The 27932-nt window shown below is 37.2% G+C and overlaps 1 protein-coding gene across 1 annotated transcript in view; it reads right to left on the reverse strand.

Moving 5' to 3' along the window:
- Positions 1-23138: 23138 nt before the first annotated feature.
- LOC150084676 (interferon regulatory factor 2-binding protein 2-like) overlaps positions 23139-27932 on the reverse strand; it is a 30963-nt gene continuing 26169 nt past the window's right edge. The window contains exon 2 of the mRNA XM_090376550.1: positions 23139-24071. Coding sequence (XP_090232676.1) covers positions 23443-24071 — 629 coding nt within the window. The 3' untranslated portion in view covers positions 23139-23442. The remainder of the gene's footprint in view (positions 24072-27932) is intronic.

Consider the following 27932-nt stretch of genomic DNA (forward strand, 5'->3'; position numbering starts at 1 on the left):
AGAAAGGCTTTTGATACTGTTGCACATGGAAGACTGCTACACAAATTGGAGCAGTGTGACATTGGAGGCAAATTGCTGCTATGGATAAAGGGGTGGTTGAGGGGGAGAAGACAGAGATTGGTAATCAATGGACACTGCTCATCGTGGACTAATGTTATTAGTGGAGTCCCTCAGGGCTCAGTGTTGGGTCCATTATTGTTTTCTGTATTTATAAATGATATTGATGATGGTATATCAAGCTTAATGTCCAAGTTTGCAGACGATACAAAAGTTGGCAGGGTTGTCAAGGACACTACTGACACTATGCTGCTGCAACAGGATCTGGAAAGGTTGAGCAGATTGGCTGAGAGGTGGCAAATGAAGTTTAACATTGACAAATGTAAAGTACTACACATGGGAAACAGCAACACCAGAGCAACGTATCAACTCTGGTACTACACTGACAGTGGTAGAGAATGAAAGGGACTTGGGGGTGGTTGTGCAGGCAGATATGAAGTTCTCTGAGCAGTGCAGAAGGGCGGCAAGAGTAGCTCATGGAGTATTGTCAATGATATACAGGAATTTTTCCAGCAGGGATAAGGAGGTGATTATTCCATTGTATAAGGCAATGGTCAGGCCACACCTAGAGTACTGTATACAGGTCTGGAGGCCTCATTTCAAGAAGGATGTAGAGCTGCTGGAACGAGTACAGAGAAGGGCAACAAGATTAGTGAATGGAACAAAGGGGTGCTCTTACGAAGAAAGGCTTAAGTTTTGCAAATTACAGTATCTGGATACTAGGCACCAGCGAGGTGATCTGATAGAGGTGTATAAAGCCTTGAATGGTTTAAGCATGCTCAATGCTGATGGGATTCTTCCTCTAGCTCAGAAAAATCACCTGAGAGGGCATAAATTCAAATTGAGGAAAGACAGATGTAGGATAGACGTGCGGAAATTTGCCTTTAGCCAGCGGGTGGTTGGTTGGTGGAACAGACTTCCATCCCTTGTGGTGGAGGTTGATAGCCTAAATAAGTTTAAGGCTCAGCTGGACAGGTATTTTGAACGAACAGAGGGGTGAAGTGGAAGTGGGTTTTTTTTTTTTTTTGGCTGATGCTGCATAAGCTTGCTTTCTTGCATCAAATGCTTCTACTAATGCTAATGCTAATGAAAGTTGAATGCAATGTGCTATCATCGGCAAAACTATGGATAGGATTTCCAGTCAATGGAAGAATGTCATTGATATACAAGAGGAAAAGAGTGGGGGAAAGAACTGAACCTTGGGGGACACCGGCATTAGTGGAGAAGTTAGAAGACAGAGAGCCATCTACCATCACACTCAGTGAGCGATCAGAGAGAAAACTGGATAACCAATTACTAAAAACAGATGGCAAACCATAAGATGGAAGCTTATTTAGAAGACCTTTGTGCCAAACAAGATCAAAAGCCTTTGAGATGTCAAGAGCAACTACTTGTGTTTCACCGAACCTTTCCATTGAATTAGTCCATAAATGGGTAAATAAGCCAGAATATCACCAGTGGATCGACACTGAAGGAATCCATACTGGCGATCGTTGATCAGACGGAAGGTTTCTAGGTAGTTTAAGAGTTGGCGGTTAATTGATTTCTCCATTACTTTAGAAAGAGTAGAAGTAATTGCAATGGGACGATAATTGGATGGGAGGGATTTGTCACCCTTTTTAGGAACTACCTGGATATGAGCAAATTTCCAAGCAGAAGGAAAAACACCTTTGGAATAAGAAAGTGAAAAAAGGCGGCAAAGAATAGGAGTAAGTTCAGGGGCACAGGTTTTGAGAACAAGTGGAGAAATACCATCAGGACCTGGAGCTTTTTTAGCATCAAGATTCATCAAAATCCTTCTGATATCCTTTTGACGGAAGACCACAGGAGGCATTGAATGGAGCGTGTTAAGAATGGTGGGGGGTGTTTTACCAAGATCATTAATACATGAGCTGGAAGAACAATGGGATGCTAGCAGGTCAGCTTTATCCTTGGCTGAAGTGACAACAGAACCATCTGGTTTGGACAAAGGTGGGAGCAGAGATGGGCAAAAGTTGCGGCCAATAGCTTTGGCAAGAGACCAGAATGCTCGGCTACCATTAGGGCAAGAAGCAAGTTTTCTACTCTTAGCCTGTTCAAACTCTAGTTTGGACTGATTAATAACTGCTTTACAATTGTTGCGAGCTTTGGTGTAGGCAGAAAATGAAACTGAAGAATTAGAAACAAGCCAATTACGTTATGCAACATTCTTCTCTTGAACACCCTTAGCACATTTATTGGAAAACCAAGTTTTAAATAAAGGACGAGATTTTAAAGTGCAGTGTGGGATAAAGGATTCCATTCCTGCAAGAATAATTTCACTGACACGATCTGAGCAAACGTTGACATCAGAAATTTGGAAACAGTAATCCGACCAAGGAAAAGAAGAAAAGAAGTCTCGCAGGTCATCCCATTTTGCATTCTTGTAATGCCAAACAATATGAGGTTGGGAATAGCCATGAGATAAAGGTTCCATTGGAGAAGAGACAATCACCAAGTTGTGATCTGAAGTGCCTAAAGGACCTCTCACTTCGACCTGGTACTTAGAAGGGTTGTTTGTGAGAAAAAGATCAAGCGTATTAGCTGTATGATTAGGATTGTCCGGTATTCTTGTAGGTAAATGAACAATCTGTGCTAGGTCATTAGTAATTGCAAAAGCCTCAGCATCTCGACCTGCTGGGTCGGTGTGACTAGAAAATGGAAGCCAGCTGGAGTTGTGAACGTTAAAATCACCAAGGAAAATTACCTCACTGTTAGGAAAGTTTGACTGGAGAAAGTCAAGTTGCAAAGAGAGGAAGTCAAAGAGCTCCAAATGATTAGTGGAGTTGGGAGAACGGTAGAGACAACAGATGAATTTGACACAATGAGGTAGAGAGATTTTAAGCCAGAGAAGATCAAAGAGAGGAGATTCCAAATTGCCAAGTCTCTGACAGGGAATATCAGAATGGACATATGCACAAGTACCACCTTTGAGGCAAAAGGAATCATACAGCAAATAATTTGGACATCTGAAATGAGAAGTAGTTGAATCAACTGATAACTGAGATTCAGTCAGAAAAAGTACATGGGGTTTGGAAGACTGCAAGTGGAAATGGGCATCGTTGAGATTCCAATTGAGACCACGTATATTTGTGAAATGAATTAGGAAGTCCTTGGGAGGTTTAGATCTTTTCGCAGATAAGCTTGCTCTATTATTTGAACAATTTATGGTGTATTCAATGGTAAGAAAAAGTGGGTGGGACATGCTGTATGAAGTAATGAAATTTTTGGATATGGCGTACATGTGGTAAGAATATACCCAGATCCTTGACATAACGTGGCCTCGACAATGCTCCCCGCATACACACTACTCGGACTCCCTCCAGTCACTATCTGGCAGAGTAGAGGTAGCAAGATTATACACTAGCTGATCCGGAAGCCTCCTAGAGAGTTACCAATTGGTTTGGTCCGGTGTACTATCTAGCGGCCGGCCTGCGAACACCGTTTTAGAGCTGTACCCTCGAAATGTAAGGAATATTGGATCTCGCCACGACATTCATCATAACCTCAAAAATCATCAATCATACTGCATGATGGAAGAGATAGGGAAGGGTTGGCCGGAACTTAGCTCTAGAGACTAAACATGGGTTCCACCACTTCAAGCCTCCAATAAGCAAAGTGGTGGTATTTCACCGGTTGATGAGAGTCATCTACCACCTAGTACTGCCTGGTAACATAGAGGGGCGGCGTTCCTCCATGTGGTGTGGGCGCCACACCTCGACCCCTGCTTACGTTGGTTCACACCTGGGTGGTCACCCACCATGTACTTGTGCATGGAGGTTATACCCAGGATTACTAACTGTCCCACCATTGTGAAGGTGCAAGCAGAGGATCTGGCTGTCATAGATCGTGAGGACTTCACCGAAATTGGGTCCACATGACTTAAGTGTCACCCGAATATACTACAAATTATGACACATCACATCATCTACTCATCATAAAAAGCATCTACTTTTCTTCTACACAACTCCCATTCACATGTGGTGTATAATCTTGCCATAATGCTTTGATTTTGCCAGCTAAACATGAACAGCTGACAAAAACACAGATATTCACATTGCATCTGAGTTTAAATCTGATGGGTCAATGACTTTAAATTCTAAAAATGAAAAAACTTTATTATCAGTTTTTTTATTTATTTTTGTTCAATATTTAATCAGGCTTAGCAAATCATAATTAATAAATCACCATTAAACAAAGCTAAAAATTAATTTTTTATAATTAAAACAAAAACAGAGAGGTTAAAATAGTGTCCTTGTTACAATTGAGGGTGGAGTGACTTAAATTTAAATTCTTCAACCCTAAAATACTTTATTTTTCTCTTTTTTTTTTTTACAACATTCAACATGGAATACCTAATACAGAAGAATACTTCCATGTTGGTCTGTGAGGTGATCTTGAACATTATGCACCTGATGGGGCATAAATTCAAATCGAGGAAAGAGTAGATTAGATGTCCAGAAATTTGCCTTTAGCCAGTGCGTGGTTGATTGCTGGAACAAACTTCAATGGAAGTTGACAGCTTAAATAAATTCAAGACTGAACTAGACAAACTTTTGAAGTGAATGGATGGGTGAAATAGGAAGGGTTTTTTTTTTTTTTTTTTTTTTTGGCTGATGCTAAATAAGTTTGCTTTCTTGCATCATATGCCTCTATTAATGCTAATGCTTCAATGTCCCCATGGTCTTGGCACATGACACTGGACACCAAGAATTCTTTACACTAAGAGAACTCCCTGTTGAAAAAGCATTTTTCTCCTATGTCCACAATATTTCTCATGAAGGTGCAGGATTTTTAAAACTTTGCAAAAATTTTCCATTCTTGTCTTCATTACCTGTCTCTTCTAACTGTGCACCCAAACACTGGCAATCTATCGTGTAATCACTCGTATCTGCCACACTGAACTCAAATATAAAAAAAAAGTCCAAGGTCAAAATATTCTATGGCCACTCTGCACTACATTGCCTGATAAATATCAAGAAAAACATTTTCTATGGTAGCCACAACTAGAGGAACACCATAACAAATGGAGCCATCACTTGTTTATTTTTCACATAAAATATACTCATAATACACATAAAATATACATAAAAAAATTTCACATAAAATATGGGGGAGAAGACAGAGAGTGGTAATCAATGGACACTGCTCATCGTGGACTAATGTTATTAGTGGAGTCCCTCAGGGCTCAGTGTTGGGTCCATTATTGTTTTCTGTATTTATAAATGATATTGATGATGGTATATCAAGCTTAATGTCCAAGTTTGCAGACGATACAAAGGTTGGCAGGGTTGTCAAGGACACTGCTGACACTATTCTGCTGCAACAGGATCTGGAAAGGTTGAGCAGATGGGCTGAGAGGTGGCAAATGAAGTTTAACATTGACAAATGTAAAGTATTACACATGGGAAACAGCAACCCCAGAGCAACGTATCAACTCTGTGGTACTACACTGACAGTGGTAGAGAATGAAAGGGACTTGGGGGTGGTTGTGCAGGCAGATATGAAGTTCTCTGAGCAGTGCAGACGGGCTGCAAGAGTAGCTCATGGAGTATTGTCAATGATATACAGGAATTTTTCCAGCAGGGATAAGGAGGTGATTATTCCATTGTATAAGGCAATGGTCAGGCCACACCTAGAGTACTGTATACAGGTCTGGAGGCCTCATTTCAAGAAGGATGTAGAGCTGCTGGAACGAGTACAGAGAAGGGCAACAAGATTAGTGAATGGAACAAAGGGGTGCTCTTACGAAGAAAGGCTTAAGTTTTGCAAATTACAGTGTCTGGAGACTAGGCACCAGCGAGGTGATCTGATAGAGGTGTATAAAGCCTTGAATGGTTTAAGCATGCTCAATGCTGATGGGATTCTTCCTCTTGCTCAGAATAATCACCTGAGAGGGCATAAGTTCAAATTGAGGAAAGATGCCTCATTTCAAGAAGGATGTAGAGCTGCTGGAACGAGTACAGAGAAGGGCAACAAGATTAGTGAATGGAACAAAGGGGTGCTCTTACGAAGAAAGGCTTAAGTTTTGCAAATTACAGTGTCTGGAGACTAGGCACCAGCGAGGTGATCTGATAGAGGTGTATAAAGCCTTGAATGGTTTAAGCATGCTCAATGCTGATGGGATTCTTCCTCTTGCTCAGAATAATCACCTGAGAGGGCATAAGTTCAAATTGAGGAAAGACAGATGTAGGATAGACGTGCGGAAATTTGCCTTTAGCCAGCGGGTGGTTGGTTGGTGGAACAGACTTCCATCCCTTGTGGTGGAGGTTGATAGCCTAAATAAGTTTAAGGCTCAGCTGGACAGGTATTTTGAACGAACAGAGGGGTGAAGTGGAAGTGGTTTTTTTTTTTTTTTTTTTTTTGGCTGATGCTGCATAAGCTTGCTTTCTTGCATCAAATGCCTCTACTAATGCTAATGCTATACATTCTTTAGATTACTCTGCAAATGAAAAATTAATCCATTAAATGTTATTTATTGTGGAAAAAATTACAATGACTTCTTTTGTGATAAGTATTTACTCCATAGATTTCAAATTTACAGTTCAGGATATAATCAATTCCACAGTTCAAAATATTGTGGTATAGAAGTATTAAATATTTTCCATTAAGATTATTACTATAATTAATATCACACATACCAAGTGAAATAAATAATATAGTTTATTAAGCTAATCACCTAAACCATTATACAATTTAAGATGACGTTTCAGGCATCATATTGATACCCATTATCAGGCCATGCTGTTGAGAGACAGAAAAATATAAAGGGTTACAACTGAATATGTTACAGTATTACATTAACAATTACCAATATTATAATTACATAATTCTAGTTAATTCATTGTGAATTATAGATCTAGAGAGTTAAGTGTGAATTACCGTTACAATAGAAAATAGATATTAAATTAAGTAAAACCAAATACATCAAGATTACATTCTTACCTGCTGACAGACTCCTCTTGCCAATGCTCCCAAAAACCTGAAATGCATACAGGCATGGGGTGCTGCCAGCAGTTAATTTAGGACCATTAGCCAATGGAATGTTGCCAAGTTTTCTACCCTGGTTCTGGTGGTTCTTGTGTAGTAGTGACCTTTGCTCTCATACTGCAAACATCAGGATTGGTGTGCAGGCTGGTTCTAGGGATCTGGAGGGGGGGGGGTTGTATGTGGGCTCTCCTTTGGATATCTGGACTATTTTCTTTTCTTGGTTTTTCATTTCTTCTTCAATTTTCTTATAAAAAAAGGTTGAAATACTGTGGATTGAATTCAACTCCTAGTTTTCTGTTGATTGATTGCTAAACCTCTGTACATTTTTATGAATAAGGCTTCTTTAAATTTCCTCCTGTTGTATTGGTTTTCAGTAGAAAGGATTCTGGTGATATGTGGTGACACGGGATTTCAATAGCACCAGAATCCTTTCTAGTGACAATCAATAGAACCAATGGATGACTAAACATGAAACTATGTGGTATACAATCGACAACTAAACATGAAAGTATGTGGTATACAATCAACGACTAAATGTGAAACTACATGGTACACAATCGACGACTAAATGTGAAACTACGTGGTATACAATCGACGACTAAATGTGAAACTACGTGGTATATAATCGACGACTAAATGTAAAACTACATGGTTTTCTGTTTGTGTCATCGAGGAGGGGCTTACTCTACGCCACTCTATATATATTCAGTATACTGTTCATGGTTTGCAATAGTGTACAGTGTGAATTTGATAGCTTTGGAATGCAAGTGTTTGATAAAGTGAAAAAGAGACGGCATGCAAGGACTGATGAGGTGATTTTTTTTTTTTTTTTTGTTTCTTGATGATTTGATGTTTTTCGCAGTAATTGTATGAGTTGTTAGCATTAGGTTCTCTTTATATTAGCAGGGGTATTTGACAAAAAAAAAATCTATAATCACAGCCTGCTTCAGTGTATGGTATCACTGTTCGTCAAATGCCGTAGAAAGATCAGCCCGGAGAAGAGGAAACGTGATAGAACCTTATTCAACAACAGAAGAAAGCTTAGTGTAAAATTTGCATATATGAAAAAAATATATATATCTATAGTTGCATGGATGTGGAGGATACTACACACAAAAGCAGAGATCTGGAGAAGGGGAGAAAAAAAAGGTTAAAATACCTGGCCATCCATTTTCTCTGATTACAACTTGCTTCTAGCTGTAAAAGCGGCATGGGATGTGGCTTGTTTCTGCCAGTCACTCTTGGTGCTACTCCTTCTCACCTTTGCCAAAGGTAGGTTACGTAGTTTCACATTTTGTCATCCATCATACTGCATTTTTACCTTTTTATATACAGTCGATTCCGGTTATTTGGGACACATTGGAACTAGTGCATTTTGGACTGAATAAGTGGCTGCCCCAATTAGGTGGAGTTTCGTGTAAATAGTTAAAAATACAGCTTTACGATTGATTTTCTGTAAGATCAAATCACGTTAAGATGTACTCACAATAGTAAAATAACAATCACTATACAATGTGTAGTAAGCGCCGGTCTGCTGACCGGGCGGGTAAAGTGCCTACGTAACAACCCAAAGGTCGCGGGTTCGAATCCCGCCTCGGGCTTGGATCAAAGTACTGCAAAAACCTTGGGAGGTGCATTATGGCCACAGAAGCCGATGCGCCAACAACTATCAAATTAAAAAAAAAAAAAAAAAAAGTGCCAGTCATTGTGATCATGTTTGTGAACTGAAGTTTAATTCTATTAAACAGTGATTCTAATTAGTGAAAATAGGAGGAATATTATACACAGGTTATAAAAGTAAAGATATACTGTATTAAGTACAATTTTACACTTTATTACGTTACTAATTAAAAAATAAATGATACATGAAAATCGGAAGAATATTTTCCACAGGTTAGAAAAATTAAAATAAATTTACACTTACGTGCAAAGCTTAATTAATATGTACCGTAATATGTACATACTACGGCTTGCATAAAACCGATAAATTTCAAAACCGAGTTTAACCAAAGTTTACTCTTAAAACCGGTTTTAAAACCAATTTTCTCAGACTTAGGGAAAATAATTAAAAGCTTATAACACAGGTATTTATTTTATCTTGGGTAGATTGTACAAATTGTAATCAAATCTTTTAAACAAAATCTATCACCTCTCATAGTAAAAAATATAAAAAAATTAAAATACTCCAAAAAAAGTAACCAGCTTGAGATTATACAAAATTACAAATTGTATTCAAATCCTTTGAATAAAAACTATTGTCGTACAGTAAACAAAAAATAATAAGCCCTATAATAATAATAATAAATAAATAAAAATAATGTGAAAAAAAACAGCTTGGAGAAATTACTTTACTATTTATTGCTCAGCTTTTTTCTGAAAATGATCCTTTAAAAAACAGTATATTAAGCATTTTTCCTGATAGACGTGACCTTATTTTTGTGTTAAAGAGACCAGTGATCGAAAACACTCTCTCAGATTACACACTTGTTGGTTTAATGGTCAGCAGTGCTCTTTAAACTTTCTCCAGCTTTTCACTTCTACTGCTAGTTGCTTCCAAAATTTTAAATTCTTTGCTGATTTCCAATTCACTCGGATATTTTGAAGGCTCTTCAGTTAATCTCTTTATTACACTATCATACTCTCGCACGAGTATGATAGTGTAATAAAGAAGAAAACAAAGACGAGTCTTTGTTTTCTTCTAAAAGAATAGTTCGTTTATTTTCAGTTTCTTCTTTCAACGCTAAGACTCCTTCGGAATGTTTTGCAAATAATCTCTGATAAATCTCTTCAGCATGCTTTTTCAAAACTTGCTTACTTGGAAAATAAAAAGTTCTTGAACCTGAATCTTCTTTCCTAAACTTTTTGGGGTTGTATAGATAGCTCAGCAAAGCCACAGTTTGGCAATTTCGTCTTGCATTGTAACGCTGCAAAAAAAGGCTTTGGTGAAACTTTAAAGCAAATGGGTTTTCTGCTGTATCAAGCTTAGCAAGCAGAAATTCTATTGAAGACTCTGCTTTAAGTAAGTCTGTATCTTCTGAGGTTATAGCTTCAGAATCATTTCAACTGGTCGCAAAGTTTCACATAGCAATTCAAGTGTTTTCCAGTCATCGTCAGACACAGCTTCAGTTGACAGTACTGCACATAGAGCATTTGGAATGCAGTTTTTCAATTTCAAAAATCTCTCAATCATATAGAATGTGCTATCCTATCTAGTCTCGCAATCTAATATAAGTTTATATTCTTTCCCATTAAATTTTGCTTTAACAAAATTTTGTAATACGTCATTTTTGGTAGGCGATTTTCGAAAAAGCTTGCAAATTTTTCTGACTTTGTTAATAGTTTGTGCAATATTGGCCATTGGATTGAAGAAATAAATGAGCTCATCGGTAAAGTCGATTTGATAAAGCATGCCTTGCTGTCTTTCTTCAACTTCTTCATCATCACTACTTTCTTCATTATTTTCATTTTCTTCATTGTCTTTGGGAGACTCAGAGACTATGGCACCATAATTAATTGCTTTTTCATAAACTACATCTATAACTGACAGATGTATACAATGGGTTATACATTGTTGATGATTAAGTGTAATTTGCTTGCCAAACTTAATCATCATTGCTGCTCCATCTGTGGTGCAGGCAACAATATCCTCATCCAAAAAAAAAAAAAAAGTAAATTGCAGCCATTATCAACCCACTGCAGGATGGAAGCCTCCTCAACAATTCATGCTGTGGGAAATGGACCATAATCTGCCACGCTGGTCCAGTGCGGGTTGGCAGATAGACCGTATTTAGCAGTCAGGGGCTTGAACCCCGGTCTACTCAAAGAGCGTGTGCCGCTGCACTCCTGCTCCTGACCTTGGCTACGGAGGCTTACCTCCTCATCCAAGTTCAAACCAAATTTCTTCAAGTGTCCAGTCACAATTTGCTCAGTTCTTCTGCAATCAAGTGAACCATTAATCTCAATAAGACCTAACGACCAATGATTGTTTTTTGAATGCACATTTTTATTCATATACCTTTTATTTTGTATATTTCATAATAATTCAGAACCATATTTTTAATTCCATTCACTGAGGCTGGTGGCAATTTATCGTATTTATTTCTCTGAAGGTGAAGGCTTGATTGTATAAACTCATTCTTGGCAACTGAATTAAAAGAAAATCTATCTAAGCAGCTAATTTTGAAATCTCCTCTTCCATAGATTTTTTAACGATAAAGTTTTCTAATGTTCTTACCATTTTTGCGGGAAGTTCACTGTTATCTTGTTTAATGTCAATCTGATGCATTTTCTTTAAATGCAGCATCAAAGATGATGTAGATCCTCCAGACGACTTCATTATCTTCTGACATTTCGAACATTGTGCTTCATCTTTGTTTTTCGAGCAAAATAATTCCATACATTCGATTTCATCTTAGACATATTAAGAGTAATAAATATTAATTAGTAGGAATTTATATCACCGACAATTTTAAATAAAAATATTGACCGAAAATATCACCGACAGTTTTAAATAAAAATATTGACGATAACAAAAGCACAATGCTATGCGTCACTCCGGCAAGCACTGAACGAAGTCTAACGAAGCAAGTTTCAAAATTTTCACGAAAGAAATTTTTTATTTTTTTTTCCCCAATTAAATCTATTGTATTTTCAAATTTACATAAAAGCTAAATTTGGTGAAGCTGCTTTTTGGAGAACATTTGATTGCAAATTTAATAGGAATAAAGAAGCAAAAAACTTTCTACGATTGAAATTTGATGCAATATTCAGCGGATCTGTTTCTAGTGGATAACCATCAATTAGGCACGTTCCATAGCTTGCCTGGCGAACAAGATAGATGTTCGCCAGGAGAAATGTTGAGCATTTTCTTTCACGCTATCGCCCCAACTCACTCAGTCTTACACCTGCATTGTGCCATGATGGTAGGAAGATAAAAGGTACCCCTCCTAGATTTGGGCCACTTGCCCATGAGATTCCTACCTAAACATAAAATAAAATCAAATAAAATAAAAAAACATGTTTAAAACATAAAGCAGTTGAACGATCCAGACAAACAAACAAACAAAAGAAAATGTGCGTAACAAAAACTATATTCGAGGGCTAACTAAGAAAATATTCGAATCCGGTTTTAGAAGCTCGGTTTCGGTTTTAATAACTCAATATGAAAACTGATTTTATAAAACCGGTTTGCAAGCCCTAGTACATACTAATTAGTTGACATTTCTGTTCACTGACATTTGTGGGTGGGGGTTAAAATTTAAAACAGTAAAAGAGATAAGCATTCAATAACAAAGAACATGGCATACACAAATTGCAAGTAACACGATACGCGCAAGTGAAAACGGAGTAACAAGTTACGAAGCTTAAAAAATAGGAATGAAGAGCAGATTCTGAAAATTAATTTTTTTTATGATTGAAGCACTGACAGAAAAGCCCAATAAACAGGGAACTGCTAATTGTTTTATGGTTGTGATCGCCAGAAATCCGACCGAACCGCATGGTATGGTCGGAGACAATCGTAGGGTAATCTCAAGGGCCACGGTCTCCTGCCCCGATTATACTGCATGTTTAATCGGGGCAAATAAACACTGGCTATTTTCTCGATTGCGTTCTGTTCTTTTTTAAGATTTGTCCCAAATAAACAGCTGCCCCGATTAACCGGTGGCCCAAATAACCGGAATCCACTGTAAATAAAATAAAAAAATCCTCACAGCTGTCACTTGAGCATGTTCTATTTAGGATGCAGGCAACAGAAAGTTTTTTGTTTGTGTTTCAATAATTTTTTTTATTTCCAAGTTTTGAAAGCCTGTCTGCAGTCAGCTGACAGATAAAAATGATTTTGTAACACAATAAGATTCAAAGTAAGGCTTATGCAATTTGTATTCAATATTATGCATCAATATATTAATATTGAAATAAGCCAAACATTCGCCTCAGTGGAAATTGAATTTTTTCTCTACCAATTCTTCGACCCACAATAACAAAAACCCTGAACCCAAGCCAGAGGGGGTTCCGGAGGGGCAGGGGGATAATATGCCCCCTTAACGAAAAATTTGAAATTAAAGATCGAGCGCAGGAGGCGTTCTAAAAAAAAAAAAAACACTCAAAAGCCTGGTCGCCATGCCCTCTCCTCACGATGACACCTGGATACGCCACTGACACAAGCATGAAAAATATGTTTGTAAAATATTGAAAAACTTCGAAAGCACACGCTCGCATTAAAAACCATGCGGTTGGGGGTGCTGGACTGTCGCAAAATAGTAGCGCTCTTTCTGCGCGGACAGCCATCGTCTCGCACGCCCACGACTGTAGTTATGAAATTATAAGGACCTGGATTTCCATATGTATTACATAGTACCAGATTCGGGATGGAAAAAAGCGTATCGTAAAGCTCGCTCAATGACGCGCCAAATTGTATAAAAGGTCTACATTCAGTTAAGGGCACCCGACAAATGAATGAGTGTATACGAGTAGTAGGTCCACTACTATTGTGAGAACTATTGTCTACTGTTGTGAGAATGTCATATAATTAAAATTAAAAAATTAAATATTACAAATTAATTCTGCCGGCTTCGTAGAAATAAAAAAGAGATTCTCGATGGAGGGGGGGGAGAGAAGAATTTCAAAGTACGAAAAGTTTTAGAATATGGCATAAACAGACATTTATGCCATAAAATGACAGTAATGAAAAAACTTGCAATACTGTTATTTGAAATAACCGCTTCCATATGAGAAATATACTTACTTCAATACTATACTGAAAGAAATTACTTATCCATTCAGAATTTATATTATCTTTCAGTAGTATCGAGTTGGCCGAACTTCGTAACTTTTTTTTTCAGATAACAACATAATTTTCTCCATATTAAATAATCATAATAAAATACTACCCACCGACTTTGTCAATCAATCTTTATTTTAGATTAGTTTTCTTTGTTGCTTATAGATGTCACTTTTTAGAATTTATTTATTTATTTTTGTTCTCTGTGATATGAACGTTTTTTTTTCATTTTCTTTTCTTTTTTTTTTTTTATCTAGCATTTTGTTTGTAAAAGAAGACTAGATAACTTAAAATCTGAAATAATGTTTCTTCATATGAATACTTTCCAAAAAGAGACTCCTAAGTGTCTTTTACAAAGAAATACTATGAAGGAATAGACGAATCGTATTACTTCGTTATAAAAGAAGATTAGTTTATCTTAAATTTGAGCGGATATTGCTTCTTTGAAGGAGTGTTTGTAATAGAATCCTAGTGGCTTATCATGAGGAGCATGGACTCAGGTAACTTTTCATTTTTTTTCTTGTAATTCAGGGTGTCCATAGACGATCAGAACGATTTCATTCAAGGGTGCACCCGGGGCTGGAATAATTTTTTAAAAATATGATATCTGATTATGATCGTTCAAAAATTAAAATGGCATGCTTATTTGTGAATCAGTCGGTCTCAGACGTAGATAGCAAGGTTTTTTCGTCTAGCAAAACAGGAAAATCGACCAGAGAACACATGCAATTTACAGAGATATAAATACACGGGTAGATGTAATCATGTACAGGTGACCCAATATCATAACTTGCTTTTTTTTTTCTTTTTTTTTTTTTTTTTTTTTTTGGTCACGTAAAATGCTGTGGGCAGACCCATAACCGTCTCACTGATGGCTATTGATGGCCTTCCTTCTCTTGGCTCGAACAAGACACTTGTATGACCGCACTGGAACTCCAGTTTTCGCTTTTTTAAAGTGTCATTGGTTGGACAATTCTGCCCATACACAGCTTTCTTTTCTTCGTCAATTTCCTGAGTTTTCTTGCCCTGCAAATACAGGAACTTGATCACTGCTGAATACTCAGACAGTGATCAAGTGGTCTCAGGCAGTTTTTAAATTCAGTACATTGGGATCAACTGACGATGTTACCAACAGTAAATTCTAGCATTCAAGGAATTAATCGTAGATGCTACTAAAAGTTTTATACCTATTAAGAAATATTGTTCAATGTTTAGGCCTAAACGGTTATCAAATGAACTAATGAGACTCGTGACAGAGAAGAAAAATGCATCGGATGCACATAAATTATCAAGCCACTCAGAAGCCTATGGCAGATATAAGCTAGTCTGTAATCAGGTCACAAAGGAGGTTAGGCAGGCGAAGACAGATTACGAGAAATCTTTGGCAAAAGATGCTAAGAAAAACAGCAAGGATTTCTTTATTTATATAAAGGCTAAAAGGAAGGGGATGAATCTGAGTGGTCCACTTGATATCTATGGTTCGACTGTTGATGATCCTGCTCAGATAGCAAACAAACTGAATGAGTATTTTGCATCTACATTCACACATGAGGAGTTATTAAGGTTTGAAAATGGCAGAAGGTTATCAAATTGTAGCAGGATGCTTAATGATTTTGTAATAAGTGAGAGCAAAGTGGAGGAGAAATTGTTGAAGTTAAGCATAAGAAAGGCACCTGGGGTGGATGGGATCTATCCAGTTATATTAAAGGAGGTGGAAAAGCAACTAAGCAAACCCTTAGCCATAATTATGAGAGCATCCTTGGACTCAGGAGAGGTCTCCACGGACTGGAGATGTGCAAATGTATCCCCAATTCACAAAGGAGGATAGAAGGGTGACACGAGCAATTACAGACCAGTTGGTTTAACTTCTATTCCGGGTAAAATAACAGTCACTGGTTAAAGATGCATTGCAGGATCATCTAGACAAGACTGCAGCAATATTTCAGAAACAGCATGGGTTTGTTAAGGGAAAGTGTTGTCTGAAAAATTTGATACGATATTATGATGTGATTACAAAGGAACTGGATGCAAAAAATAATTTTGATATATATTTGGATTTCAGGAAGCTTTTGACACTGTTGTGCATGGAAGATTATTGTACAAATTGGAGCAGAATGGTATTAAGGGTAAGTTGCTACAATGGATAAAAGGATGGTTGAGTGGGAGAAGACAGAGAGTGATAATTAATGAGTGCTGCTCTTCGTGGACTAAAGTTATTAGTGAAGTCCCACAGGGTTCGGTGTTGGGTCCACTGTTGTTTTGTATATTTATCAATGATATTGATGAAGGTATATCAGGCTTACTGTCGAAGTTTGCAGATGATACAAAAGTTGGCAGGGTTGTTAATGACAGTAATGGCAGTGTGCTACTGCAACAGGATCTAAAAAATTTGGGCTGATGGGCTAAGAAGTGGCAACTGAAGTTTAATATTGAAAAAAATGCAAAGTACTGCATATGGGTAGAAACGTACCAACTGTATGGTACTACACTTATTGGAATCTAATGGTTGTGTTAAAAATTAATTCTAATAACAAGAGAAAATTGAGAAATCTTTTTATATTCGAGAATTGGACGGTCAAAGGGCGACCAAGTAATTATAGACTTGTTAGTTTAACTTCTGTTCCAGGAAAACTAATGTAGTCACTGGTTAAAGAAGCACTACAGGATCATCTAGATCAGTGGTCTCAAACTCAAATTGCATGCGGTCCGAATGCACGATCTGAAAGCAGCTGACGGGCCGGAATTTTTTTTTTAACAAAATGAGAGTGAATATAAGTACTGTATTTACAACAAATACATAATTGAAATGTATTTGCGGGCCGTGTAAAATTATTTCGAGGGGCCGGATGCGGCCCGCCAGTTTGAGACCACTGATCTAAACAATACTTCAGTTATAGCTCGGACACAGCATGCTTTTGTTAAGGGAAATTCTTGCCTGAAAAATTTGTTTGGATACTATGATGTGGTCAGAAAGGAACTGGATGCAGGGAATAACTTTGATATCATATATTTGGATCTATAAAGTACTACATATGGGAAGCAGCAACCCCAGAGTAACGTATAAAGTCTGTGGTACTACACTGACAGTGGTAGAGAACGAAAAGGACCTGGGGGTAATTGTGCAGGCAGATATGAAGTTTTCTAAGCAGTGCAGATGGTCTTCAAGAGTTGCTCATAGTGTCTTGTCAATGATAAACAGGAATTTTTCTAGCAGGGATAAGGAGGCGATTATCCCCTTGTATAAGACAATGGTCAGGCCACACTTTGAGTACTGTACACAGGTGTGGAGGCCTCATTTTAAAAAGGATGTAGAGCTGTTGGAACGACTGTTGGGCAACAAGATTAGTGAATGGAACAAAGGGTTGCTCTTACGAAGGAATGCTTAAATTTTACAAATTACAGTGTCTGGAGACTAGTCACCTGCAAGGTGATCTGATTGAGGTGCATAAAACCTTGGTTTGAGCATGCTCAATGCTGAGGGGATTCTTTCTCTTGCTCAGAATCACCTGAGAGGGCATAAATTCAAATTGAGTAATGACAGGATGTGCGGAAGTTTGTCCTTAGCCAGCGAGTAGTTGGTTGGTGGAACAGACTTCCATCCTTTGTTGTGGAAGTCAATAGTCTAAATAAATGAAGGCTGAGCTGCACAGGTATTTGATACGAACGGAGGGGTGAAATGGGAGCAATTTTTTTTTTTTTTTTTTGGCTGATGCTGCATAAGTTTGCTTTCTTGCATCACATGCCTCTAATAATGGTAATGCTAATTAGTAGAAATATTCAGCATCAAAAATGTTAACTTAGATTTGCTTTTTGAAGAAATTTTAAGTCTAAAGGCATTTTTTTTTTTTGTCACTTAGTGAGTGTTGATAGAAAATGGGTGAAATTTTTCTTAAAATTTCCGGAGGCAAATAATTTGTCTCATATAGTAAGCTGTATATTAAGCATTCCACATTCAAATGCTTCATTAGAAAGAGTTTTCAGCTTAATGAAAAGAGAGAAACCGTCTTTTATTAGAAAATTTAGAAGCCAAACTTATGGTGAAAGAAAACTCTAACATGTCCTGTTCAGAGTTTAAAATATTCGGAAGGAGAAGAAATTTTTAAAGTAGCGAAATCTAAAGAAAAATATATAAAGTAAAAGTAGTCTTCCTCGCTATTTTCAAAATAGCCTTATAAATAATATTATAGTTTATATAGGACAAATACACATTAACAACAATCATCTAACAAATAAATACTATGCTTGATAGATTGAAAAAAAAACGTATTTTTCTTTTACTACTTTTTGAAGGAAAAAATGCTATACTACACATTTCGTTTCAAGTTGTCCCGCTTACTAATTTTCAAAGTATGGCCACCCTGATTGAACATCTGGGTTGGAAAATTACATGGTGGACTGACCCACGTCAGGAAACGCAAAAGTACAGCTTTTTATGGTTTGAGTAGATGTTTGATCTGCACATACTTCGTACTGCAAAGGTGTTACTAGTAAAAGCAGTCTATATTTCAGATGTTTATAGATAGAGGCAGGTTAATAGGTTTGAAGACTTATGCGCAATTTAATTTAATTTCAAGAGCGATTAATAATAATAATAAAAAAGCTTGTTGAACTTGCACTAAGTTTGCATTGGTTTCCCCGAAACCCTCTAATAGCAGAATTAACTATGGCTTTTGAAAAAGCGGAGAGAAGACTACTGGAAGTCAGCTAATGAAGCACTAGTACTTCGGTGATCTTAAGCCAGGCTAGTGCTGCTCGTAATCTTACCACAATCTCTTCCTGTTTGAGACAGACGTCTCGAAACGGATCTTTGCCCTCTGCTTACTCGTATAAATAAAAATGATTGCGGGTGAAATCAATACACCAAGTTTTTGTCAGATGTGTAATTGGAGAATTCCCCCCCCCCCACAAAACCATTGAGCCCTCCATTCTTTACATTCCATGGCATGGAGGCGAGACAGATTCCTGCCAATGGAGATGCTCCAAAACATACAGTGGATGTTGACTACAATAAATTCACTGAGGACAGCAGACGTATCATAAGGGAACAGCTCTGATCTTCAGCTGAGTGACTATCATTGTTTTTCCTTGATTGGTGTTGCCATTATGGAGAAAAACAAAACTATTTTCTCATTTCCCATATTTACTTCTTTTTTACTGTTTTAGTTCCTTTTTATGTTAAACCCTGATGCAATACCCATAGCATTGTTGCTATGGATATTGCATCAGGCATGCATGTAAAATTTTCACTGATTACAATAAAGATATATGAAAGCATCATTGTTCCACCCTCAAAAGGAAGTCAGCTGTGATTCTCAATAAAATTGACTACTGTCAAAAAGCCTTGGAACTATTATCGTATAAGATGACCCATAAAAATCGCTCTGGTCCTAGGTGGGAAATCAATTATCCTATCGCCGACTTAGGAAATTTTTATGGGCCATTTTACTCAAGTGGCCCAGTTAGCTGATCTCAAGCGAGTGTAATAGTTTTTTCCTCCAGGAGATTTTTTTTTTTTTTTCTTGTGTCCAGCAACAGACAAATTGACCACAATTTACAGACAATATATATGCAGAATAATGACCTAAGTTGCTGATGAACCTAAAACCAATACCCTACAACACAGAAATCCCCCAAGTGAGTGGGATTAGAACGTTGTGCAGATAAAATCCTGCATGGTTGACTGATTGCAAGGACGCATTTTGGATATTGCATGACAGTTGTTTGTCAACAACTTAGATTTTATACATATGCATCCTCCAGATTATTGGCCAAGCTGATATGCCCTATTTTAGTGCAATCCAACTTTGAAGGGTATTTGTAGCTGTGTTGAATTCTCTCTAGCACTACTGTTGTACCAAGATGCTAGTTATATGCAAGTATACTGCATGACTATAAATTCCCCAATTAGTGCTGTTGCTAATTTAATCATGGAAAAGCTAGAATCTAGGATTTTTGATGGGTTGATTCTGGCACCCCTATGCTTGCATGAAAACAATGTTGACAAAAAGTTTGCCATTAGAGACAGAAAGGATGAAGTTGTCAATTTTCTTAATGGGTTTCTTGCTTCATGTTGTTTACCTCTGGTGGAAGTAGAGTTCCTTCCCTTCTTTTACCCAAGAGTGAAAACAAGTCTATAGGAAGCTCGTGTCATGGGAATACACCCATTATAGAACAGCACAAGTGAACACAAAATAGCATAATCAGGGCCCTATTGAATACAGCTTGGTTTCACTGCAGCACCCCAAACAACAGGCTGAAAGTCAACTTGTCACATCTCTGAAAGTGCAGCTAATCTCCAGAGGATTTTGAACAAGTATATTCAGGAAGTGGAAAGGTATTCACACCCATTGCCACTGCACATATTCCTTACTATTCAGACTTAACAGAACTGATCTCAAGGATATCAGACCTGTCAGATATTCTGCATGCACTTGTCAAGGATCCTGTATCTATTGTAAGTTTAACTAGATATGAGATCAAATGTCCAGGTTCTGTGGGAGTTTGTACGTGTAAAGATAGTACAGGGGATATAAAAGCAACAGAGTCCACTCTTTATGGGAAATCTGTGGCTGAGCACTTTTGGAAGATCATAAATTTCTTCAGGTAATGCAATCAGAAGTGGCTTTAGAGCATACAAATTTGCTCTCTAGACCATAACACCATTGATAGAGATAGAGGATGTAGTGTTTGACTTGGATCCTTGGACAGGATTAATAGTTTCACCTGACAGCCTCCTGGGCCATTTCTAGTCTGCACCCAAGTGAAGAGGCTAATTCCCACATTCCTTAAGTAATATGTATCAAGCTGTGATCCTGCTGGTGTTAAGGATGCACTTTAACCTTAAAATTCTATTGACAAAGGAGGCAGTAGCCTTTGAAAAGTTTACTGCTATTAAGTTCATAGTTTTATCATGTAGGTTTTTTTTTTTTTATTTTATTAAAGATTTTATAATGCATACAGGTTGGTATATTTATTGTAATATTATGAAGGGTTATTTTCCCAACCCCCAAAGGCCTATTTTGAATTCCTCCAACAACATCCGAGTCAGGTGGGTTGGCCATGGCCCACAAATTTATCTTCCTTTGAGTAATTAAAAAAAGTTTCACAAAAATAATTAAAATTTTTTATGTACATTCTTGAATTGCTTAACAAATGAATTATATTTCAGAATTAGTATTAGCAGTGGCAAATGATACAAAAAAAAAAAGGTCAGAGCATCAGCAAAAAAAAAAAAAATCTATCCACCTCACCTGTCTATCCCCTCCAAGAATGTCTAGTTCTTCCATGAATTTATTCAAACTACCCATTCCCATAAGATGGAAGTTTGTTCCAACAATCGCCCACTGGCTGAAAGCAAATTTCCATGCGTCTATCCTTCAATTTGAATTTATGCCCCTCATGTGTTTCAGCAAGAGGAAGAATGTCATCAACACTGATGTTACTCAATTCATTCAAGACCTTAAACACCAGAATCAGATTTCACATGCACCTGCACAATCTGCATAACTGAACCTTCCTTGGTAAAAGCACCCTTTTATTCCCTTCACCAATCTCATTGCCCTTCTCTGCATCTGTTCAAACAGATCTATATCCTTCCTAAAATGAGGCCCCCAAACCTGTATACTGTGCTCGAGATGTGACCTAATCATGGCCTTGTACAAAGGAATAATCACCTCCTTATTGCTGCTGCTGCTGTTCTAGTGTTTTAGGAGCATTAGTGGCTAAGGCCATATTGCTCCATGTACACTCTCTGTAAATTACACGTTCTGCAGTCAATTTTCTGTTCGCTGGACAAAAAAACAGAGTTTCTGAAAAAAAAAAAAACTCTCACCATTCAACTCTCACCTGAGACCAACTAACTCAGCAACATTGTGAAAAGGACACAAAAATTCCTCACATCATTGACGGGACTTGAACTCAGGTTTTTTCCACCTAGTGTGGTAAGGACTGCAATTCTACCAACTGTGCTACCCACAAGGGCTACTTATCCCTGCTAGCAAAATTCCTGTATATCATTGACAAAATCCTGTGAGCTGTCCTGGCAGCCTGTCTGCACTACTCAGAAAACTTCATATGTGCACAATTTCTTTTTCATTTTGTGCAGGTCTTTTTAATTTTCCACTCACTGAATGTAGTACTACACAGTTGTAATGAACATTAATCTGGGATTACTGTTACCCATACTAGATCTGATCTTGTTGCTTACCTTGATTACTATTATCAAACACTCTACCAACTTAGACATTCAGCCTGATATACCTTCAATATCATTTAACAAATATCGAAAATAACAATAGGCCAAGCACTAAACCCTGGGAGTCTCCAGTAATAACATTAGTCCATGAAGAGCAGCATCCATTAATAAATATTCTGTCTTCTCTCAGTCGACCATCACTTTATCCATACAATAACTTGTCCTTAATGGCATATTGCTTGTTTGTAGAGCAGTCTTATGTGCACTGCTATCAAAAGCATTCCTGAAATCGAAATACACATAAAAAATAATTATTCAGTTAGGTAAATTAACTCTTGTCCACGACAGGTTTTGAAAACATAGTTTACACTTTAAAATTTACTTATTTTTAAAGCATAAAATACAAAAAAAATAAAATTATATGAATTACATTAATTTCCAATAATTTCGAAACTACATAAATATGCAGTGGCAAAATCACCTCAATACAAGTCAAAAATCATTATCATAAAATTAATGTTCCTTAACTAATTAATGCTTCTTAAAGATTGAACAATATGTTCAATCTTTAAGAAACATTGATTTTAAGGTAATGGTTTATTAATTAATCTTTTAAATCATACTTGGTTAATTTAAAATGATATGATAAATGAAACTATAATGCACACTTAATAATAAAAAATGAACTTCACCATGCATGTGATCAAATGTAGTATGTACTAATTTTTTTGGAAATATTTAAAACAAAAGCACTGCTTAGAGCAACAAAAGGGAAGAAAAATATTGACAGCTTCAAATTCTTCATGAGTTCTCTGCCAAGATATCTGTAATTGCATTATTTTTTATTATAATATTACAGACTGCTTGTATGAATTTAAATGCAGCATATACAATTACATATTACATTATTATGAAAAGATTGCAAACCATATTACTAGACCCTAGGAAAGTTCAACAATAAACTTGTTTACTTACCAAATCTGTTTTTCTCAGGAAGATTATTATAAAAAAAAAATTAACACACTATATTAAAGAAAATTTATTTACAGGATGGATACATCACTGGAAACACTACTTCATCTCATTTTATTTGTCCATGAAAAGGCAGGTGACTAGGTGGGAATGTAATATTCATAAACTGATGGTAAAATGCAAACAAACCTACAACCATACAATGGTACAGCAATATTTTTTCTAACTATTATACATTTTAAAACACTGCACCAGATGACAAGTAGTAACACAATACTGCACCACCAATTTATAATGAAAAGAACAAACTACACCCTTAGTAATAGCTAAGGAAGTACAGTCTGTTCTCATCCTTTGCTTGCACAACCACATTTGAACAAGAATCTGTATGTTTTTTTTGTACATAATGTCTGAAATAAAATACATTTGACTAGTTGTCTCTTTCCTTTTTAACCTTGAAGTCATTACCTAGAATGGTAGCTATTTCATTCTGCATGAAAGCCCATGGAACATTTGATCCCACAAGTGGGCATTTTTCTCCACTAGGGCAATAGACTTCATTGCCATTAGCAGCACTCTGACTTTTAATGCTCTCCCTTGAGCATGGAAAGCAAAACTTATGATGTGGAACAGAAGGACATTGAACAAAGTGAGTGTCTTCTAGCCGCTCATGGCATAATGTGCATTTCAATGCAGGATTGGCTAGCTGGGACTCTGAACCTGAAGTGGTAGAGGTGGTCACTGTACTGCTAGCATTACCTTCCTCAGGTTTCCCAGAGTTATGACGACCTCCATTAGATATCTTTCTTCCTTGAGCACTTGCAGAAGGAGAATAACAGGTCAGTGAAGGAGAACATGCAGTTCCATTTACAATACTAGATTCTCCTGATGTGATACCTCTTGAAGGTTCAGAAGAGATAGCTTCAGCTACAGATATAAGGGCTGTCATTGAAGGAGTCTGGCTGGACAAACTGATTTCTTGTGGGGAATTTGTAGAGTTACTGAGAGGAGAAGCAGAATTTCTAGATGAAGCAGTACTACCACCAAGGGATCCAAACCCTAAAGGAAAAAACAAAATATCTTTTTAGTTTATACTGTGCATTTATTCTACTCTTTTAAAACCAAACTAAATAAGAAAATGGTAAAAAGAATTGAAGTGAAATAACACAAATAATATATATGGCTTTTGCATCTGAATTTAATAATTGGTTAGTGGCCTCTCAATAAAAGTCTTAACTGGCTCCTCAAGACACAGAATTATGCAAAAACAGTTCCAAAGGTCAAAAGAAGTGGCTGTATAAATTTTTCACAAAACAAGCATTATAAATGCATTAACTGTCCCTATAGACTGAATTTTCATATTAACTGAAACTGATGTCCAAGTTACGGGAGGGGGGGGTGCCAGTAACACTAAGCCAATAGATCTTTTATAAAAGATTGTACTCACACTGCCTATGATATGACAAGGAGCAGAGTCATTACAGAAAAGTTTTCTGTTTACTAAACGTGTTCTCTGATAACAGACAAAACTCTGTAAAAAAATTTTTTGGTCAGTCAATGCATTTTTTTAAAGGTATCAGTCACCACTAAGAGTAACTTTAAACTTCACTAATACTAAAAGTAGTGGTACCCACCCAATCCACAGAGATTAAATTTGGACTCAGCAAATGATTACAGATTCTCAGTGCTCAATTAGCACATCATTTAGTCCAGGTTAGGAAGTTTTTGATCTATGAATTTTGTCAATAAGGGTTTCTTGTGAAGTCAATATTCTTTCAAACTACTAGTGACAAGTCATCGTTGGACAGTATTTTCACATCTCTTTACACTGGTATGTTCCTCCTGCATGGCAACACCTCTACGATTGCACGACAATCATAGAAACATAGATGTTCTGAAATTGAGTGCTGTGCTAAGTATTAATATATTTTCATTTGAAATTTCAAGCATCATATTTCTCTAAGATTTCCTGACAAAGAAAAGGAGAGAAGAGAATTACTGCTGTTCACAGGGAGGGCATTCCAAGTTACTTGAAATGCCTTCCCTGTGAACAGCAATAATTACTTCTCTTACTCAAGAGTTAATTGCTTATTTGCCATATTCCCGCTGAATAGAAACTGATGGTACATGCTAGCAGCTGGATGTATTTATACATAGGATGAAACGCGTCACAAATGCAAATGAGAAGCATTCAGCATGATGTAAGAGCATGCTAAATATCACATGATGAAATGATACCTTCTGATGATAATTTCAAAAGAAGAAAGATACCAATGAAATAATAAAATTTAAGCAGCAATACAAATTTGTGGTCACTACTGTATAATAGTACCTGTGGAGTTACAATCCCTTTGTATAGTTTACCTATAAACTCTAATGGGTTAAGCTATTATCCCTTGAGTCAATGCACGGAGGACAACAATTCTCCAGCACGTTTAAACTGTTGCCCATGATTGGTGTTTGCACCAGGTGCAAACATCTTCCTAACTTACTCTAATTCATACTTTGTGCACAAATTACTTAAACATTGTCCTATGGCAGATTTCAAATCACACAAATTCATCTTGAGGACAACAGTCCTCCATGCGACTCCTGTTTCAATTTTAGAGTGTGGCATTCTTGTTCACTGGGTAATTGTGCAGTTATTTTATTCAAACCTTGTTACAAGTTTGGTTTCCGTTTTAATTGTAGAATAAAATATTCCTATTTGTTGTGTAATCACCCACAATAAATCTTTTACAATATGGCATGTTGCCATGCTGCACTGTAAAAGATTTATTGTGGGTGGTTAACACAACAAATAGGAAATTTTATTCTACAATTGAAACTGAAACCACTGAGAGCAAAACAAGTTAGTGTTTATTACTGAATGTACAGATTATAAACTAAATAGATACATTGAAAGGTGGGGGAGAGTTGTTTCCATTCCGAGCCTACAGACCAGTAAGGCTCCTGGAATTGATGGAATATACCCTATAATCTTAAGAGAGGCGGCACGCGAGTGCACTGAACCATTGAGGCTAATTATGCGAGCATCACTAGACTCTGGGGAGATTCCCTTGGATTGGAAAAGTGCAAATGTATCTCCCATACATAAGGATGGATCTAAAAGTGAGGTTGGAAATTATCGACCAGTCAGTCTGACTTCAGTAGTAGGGAAAATCATGGAGGCAATGATCAAGGGTGGAATTCAGGATCATTTGGATCGAATTGAAATTCTCAAGGATACTCACCATAGTTTTGTAAAGGGAAAATCATGTTTAACAAATCTGGTTCGCTATTTCGAAAGGGTCACTCAAGAGCTGGATTTAGGGAATAATTTCGACATTGTTTATTTAGATTTCAGCAAAGGTTTTGACACAGTCCCACATGAGCGGTTGCTTTATAAGCTGGAACAGGTTGGAATCACTGGGAAAATCCTTAGGTGGATAGAAGGATGGTTTCAGGGCAGGAGGCAGAGGGTTGTGATAAATGGCTATTCCTCAGATTGGGTTGATGTAAGAAGTGGGGTTCCCCAAGGATCAGTATTAGGACCACTGTTGTTTTTAATTTTCATAAACGACATTGATGAAGGGATAGAGGGCGTAATGTCTAAATTTGCAGATGATGTTAAAATTGGTAGAGTAGTTAATGATCACTGTCAAGCTGAGCTTCTTCAGAGAGACCTAGATAGACTTCAGGAATGGTCAGAAAAATGGCAGCTGTGCTTTAATCCAACAAAGTGTAAGGTATTACACCTGGGAAACAGTAATCCCAAAAAAACTTATTCACTTGGTGGAGTTCAACTAAACCCAGTACTGGAGGAAAGGGACTTGGGTGTTACGATAAGGTCAGACATGAAATTCTCTGAGCATTGTAAACAGGTTGCAAGGAAGGCCCATGGTGTCCTATCGATGATCTATCGAACTTTTGTAAGTAGAGATAGGGACGTGATAATCCCATTATATAAGGCTTATGTTAGACCACACTTGGAATACTGTGTTCAGGTATGGAGACCGCACCTAAAGAAAGACATCGAGCTTCTTGAAAGGGTGCAAAGAAGGGTAACTCGCCTGGTGAGATTGGCAAAAGGGCGTCCTTATGAAGAAAGACTTCGAATATTGGGTTGCAGAGTTTGGAAACTAGACACCTTAGAGGAGATTTGATTGAGGTGTTTAAGGCTCTGAGGGGTACCAGTAAAATGAATGAGGACAAAATTTTCAAGATTATAAATGATGCTAGAACTAGGGGACATAAATTCAAGTTACAGGGGGAAATGTTTAGATTGGACTGCAGGAAGTCTTATTTTAGCCAGCGAGTTATAAATTACTGGAATAAGTTGCCTTCATGGGTGGTAGAGGCCGTCAGTTTGGGGAAATTCAAAGGTCATCTGGATAGTACTTTCGGGTAAGGGAAGCACATAGGATGATAGGTTAATTTTTTTTTATTATTAATTATTATTATTTAGTTATTTATTTTATTTTAATTTTTTTGTTGTTTTTATCATTGTTTTGTTCGGATTTTTTTTTTTTTTTTGGTTGGTGCAGCATAAGCCATAGGCTTTCTTGCACCATGCGGCCGTTACTAATACTAACTAGGGGGTCTTCACCCCCGCTCACACTTTTCTACATAAAATGTAGGGCTATGATGGAGTAAGTCAAGTCTTTTCTCCATAAAAAGCACCTGTTGAAATGCACTGACGTTCTTCCTCCCCCTTTTTACTCCCATCCTTCAGCTATCTCTCTCACTCATGCTTTTTTATCTTTTGTTCTCTGTCAGGAAGCTGATGGAGAGCAGCCATAGTACTGTGGACAGCCCGGCTCACCGCCCAGTGGTGGTGGCGGGTAACGTGGAGTCCCACTAAGGGCCCTACAGCCAATAAGCCAGCCCAAACAACAGAACCCAACACTAAACTACACATGCAACACAACACACACAACC

Source organism: Mastigoproctus giganteus, chromosome 6, assembly GCF_048544385.1.
Source record: "Mastigoproctus giganteus isolate SK-2022 chromosome 6, ASM4854438v1, whole genome shotgun sequence".
Taxonomy (NCBI): domain Eukaryota; kingdom Metazoa; phylum Arthropoda; class Arachnida; order Uropygi; family Thelyphonidae; genus Mastigoproctus; species Mastigoproctus giganteus.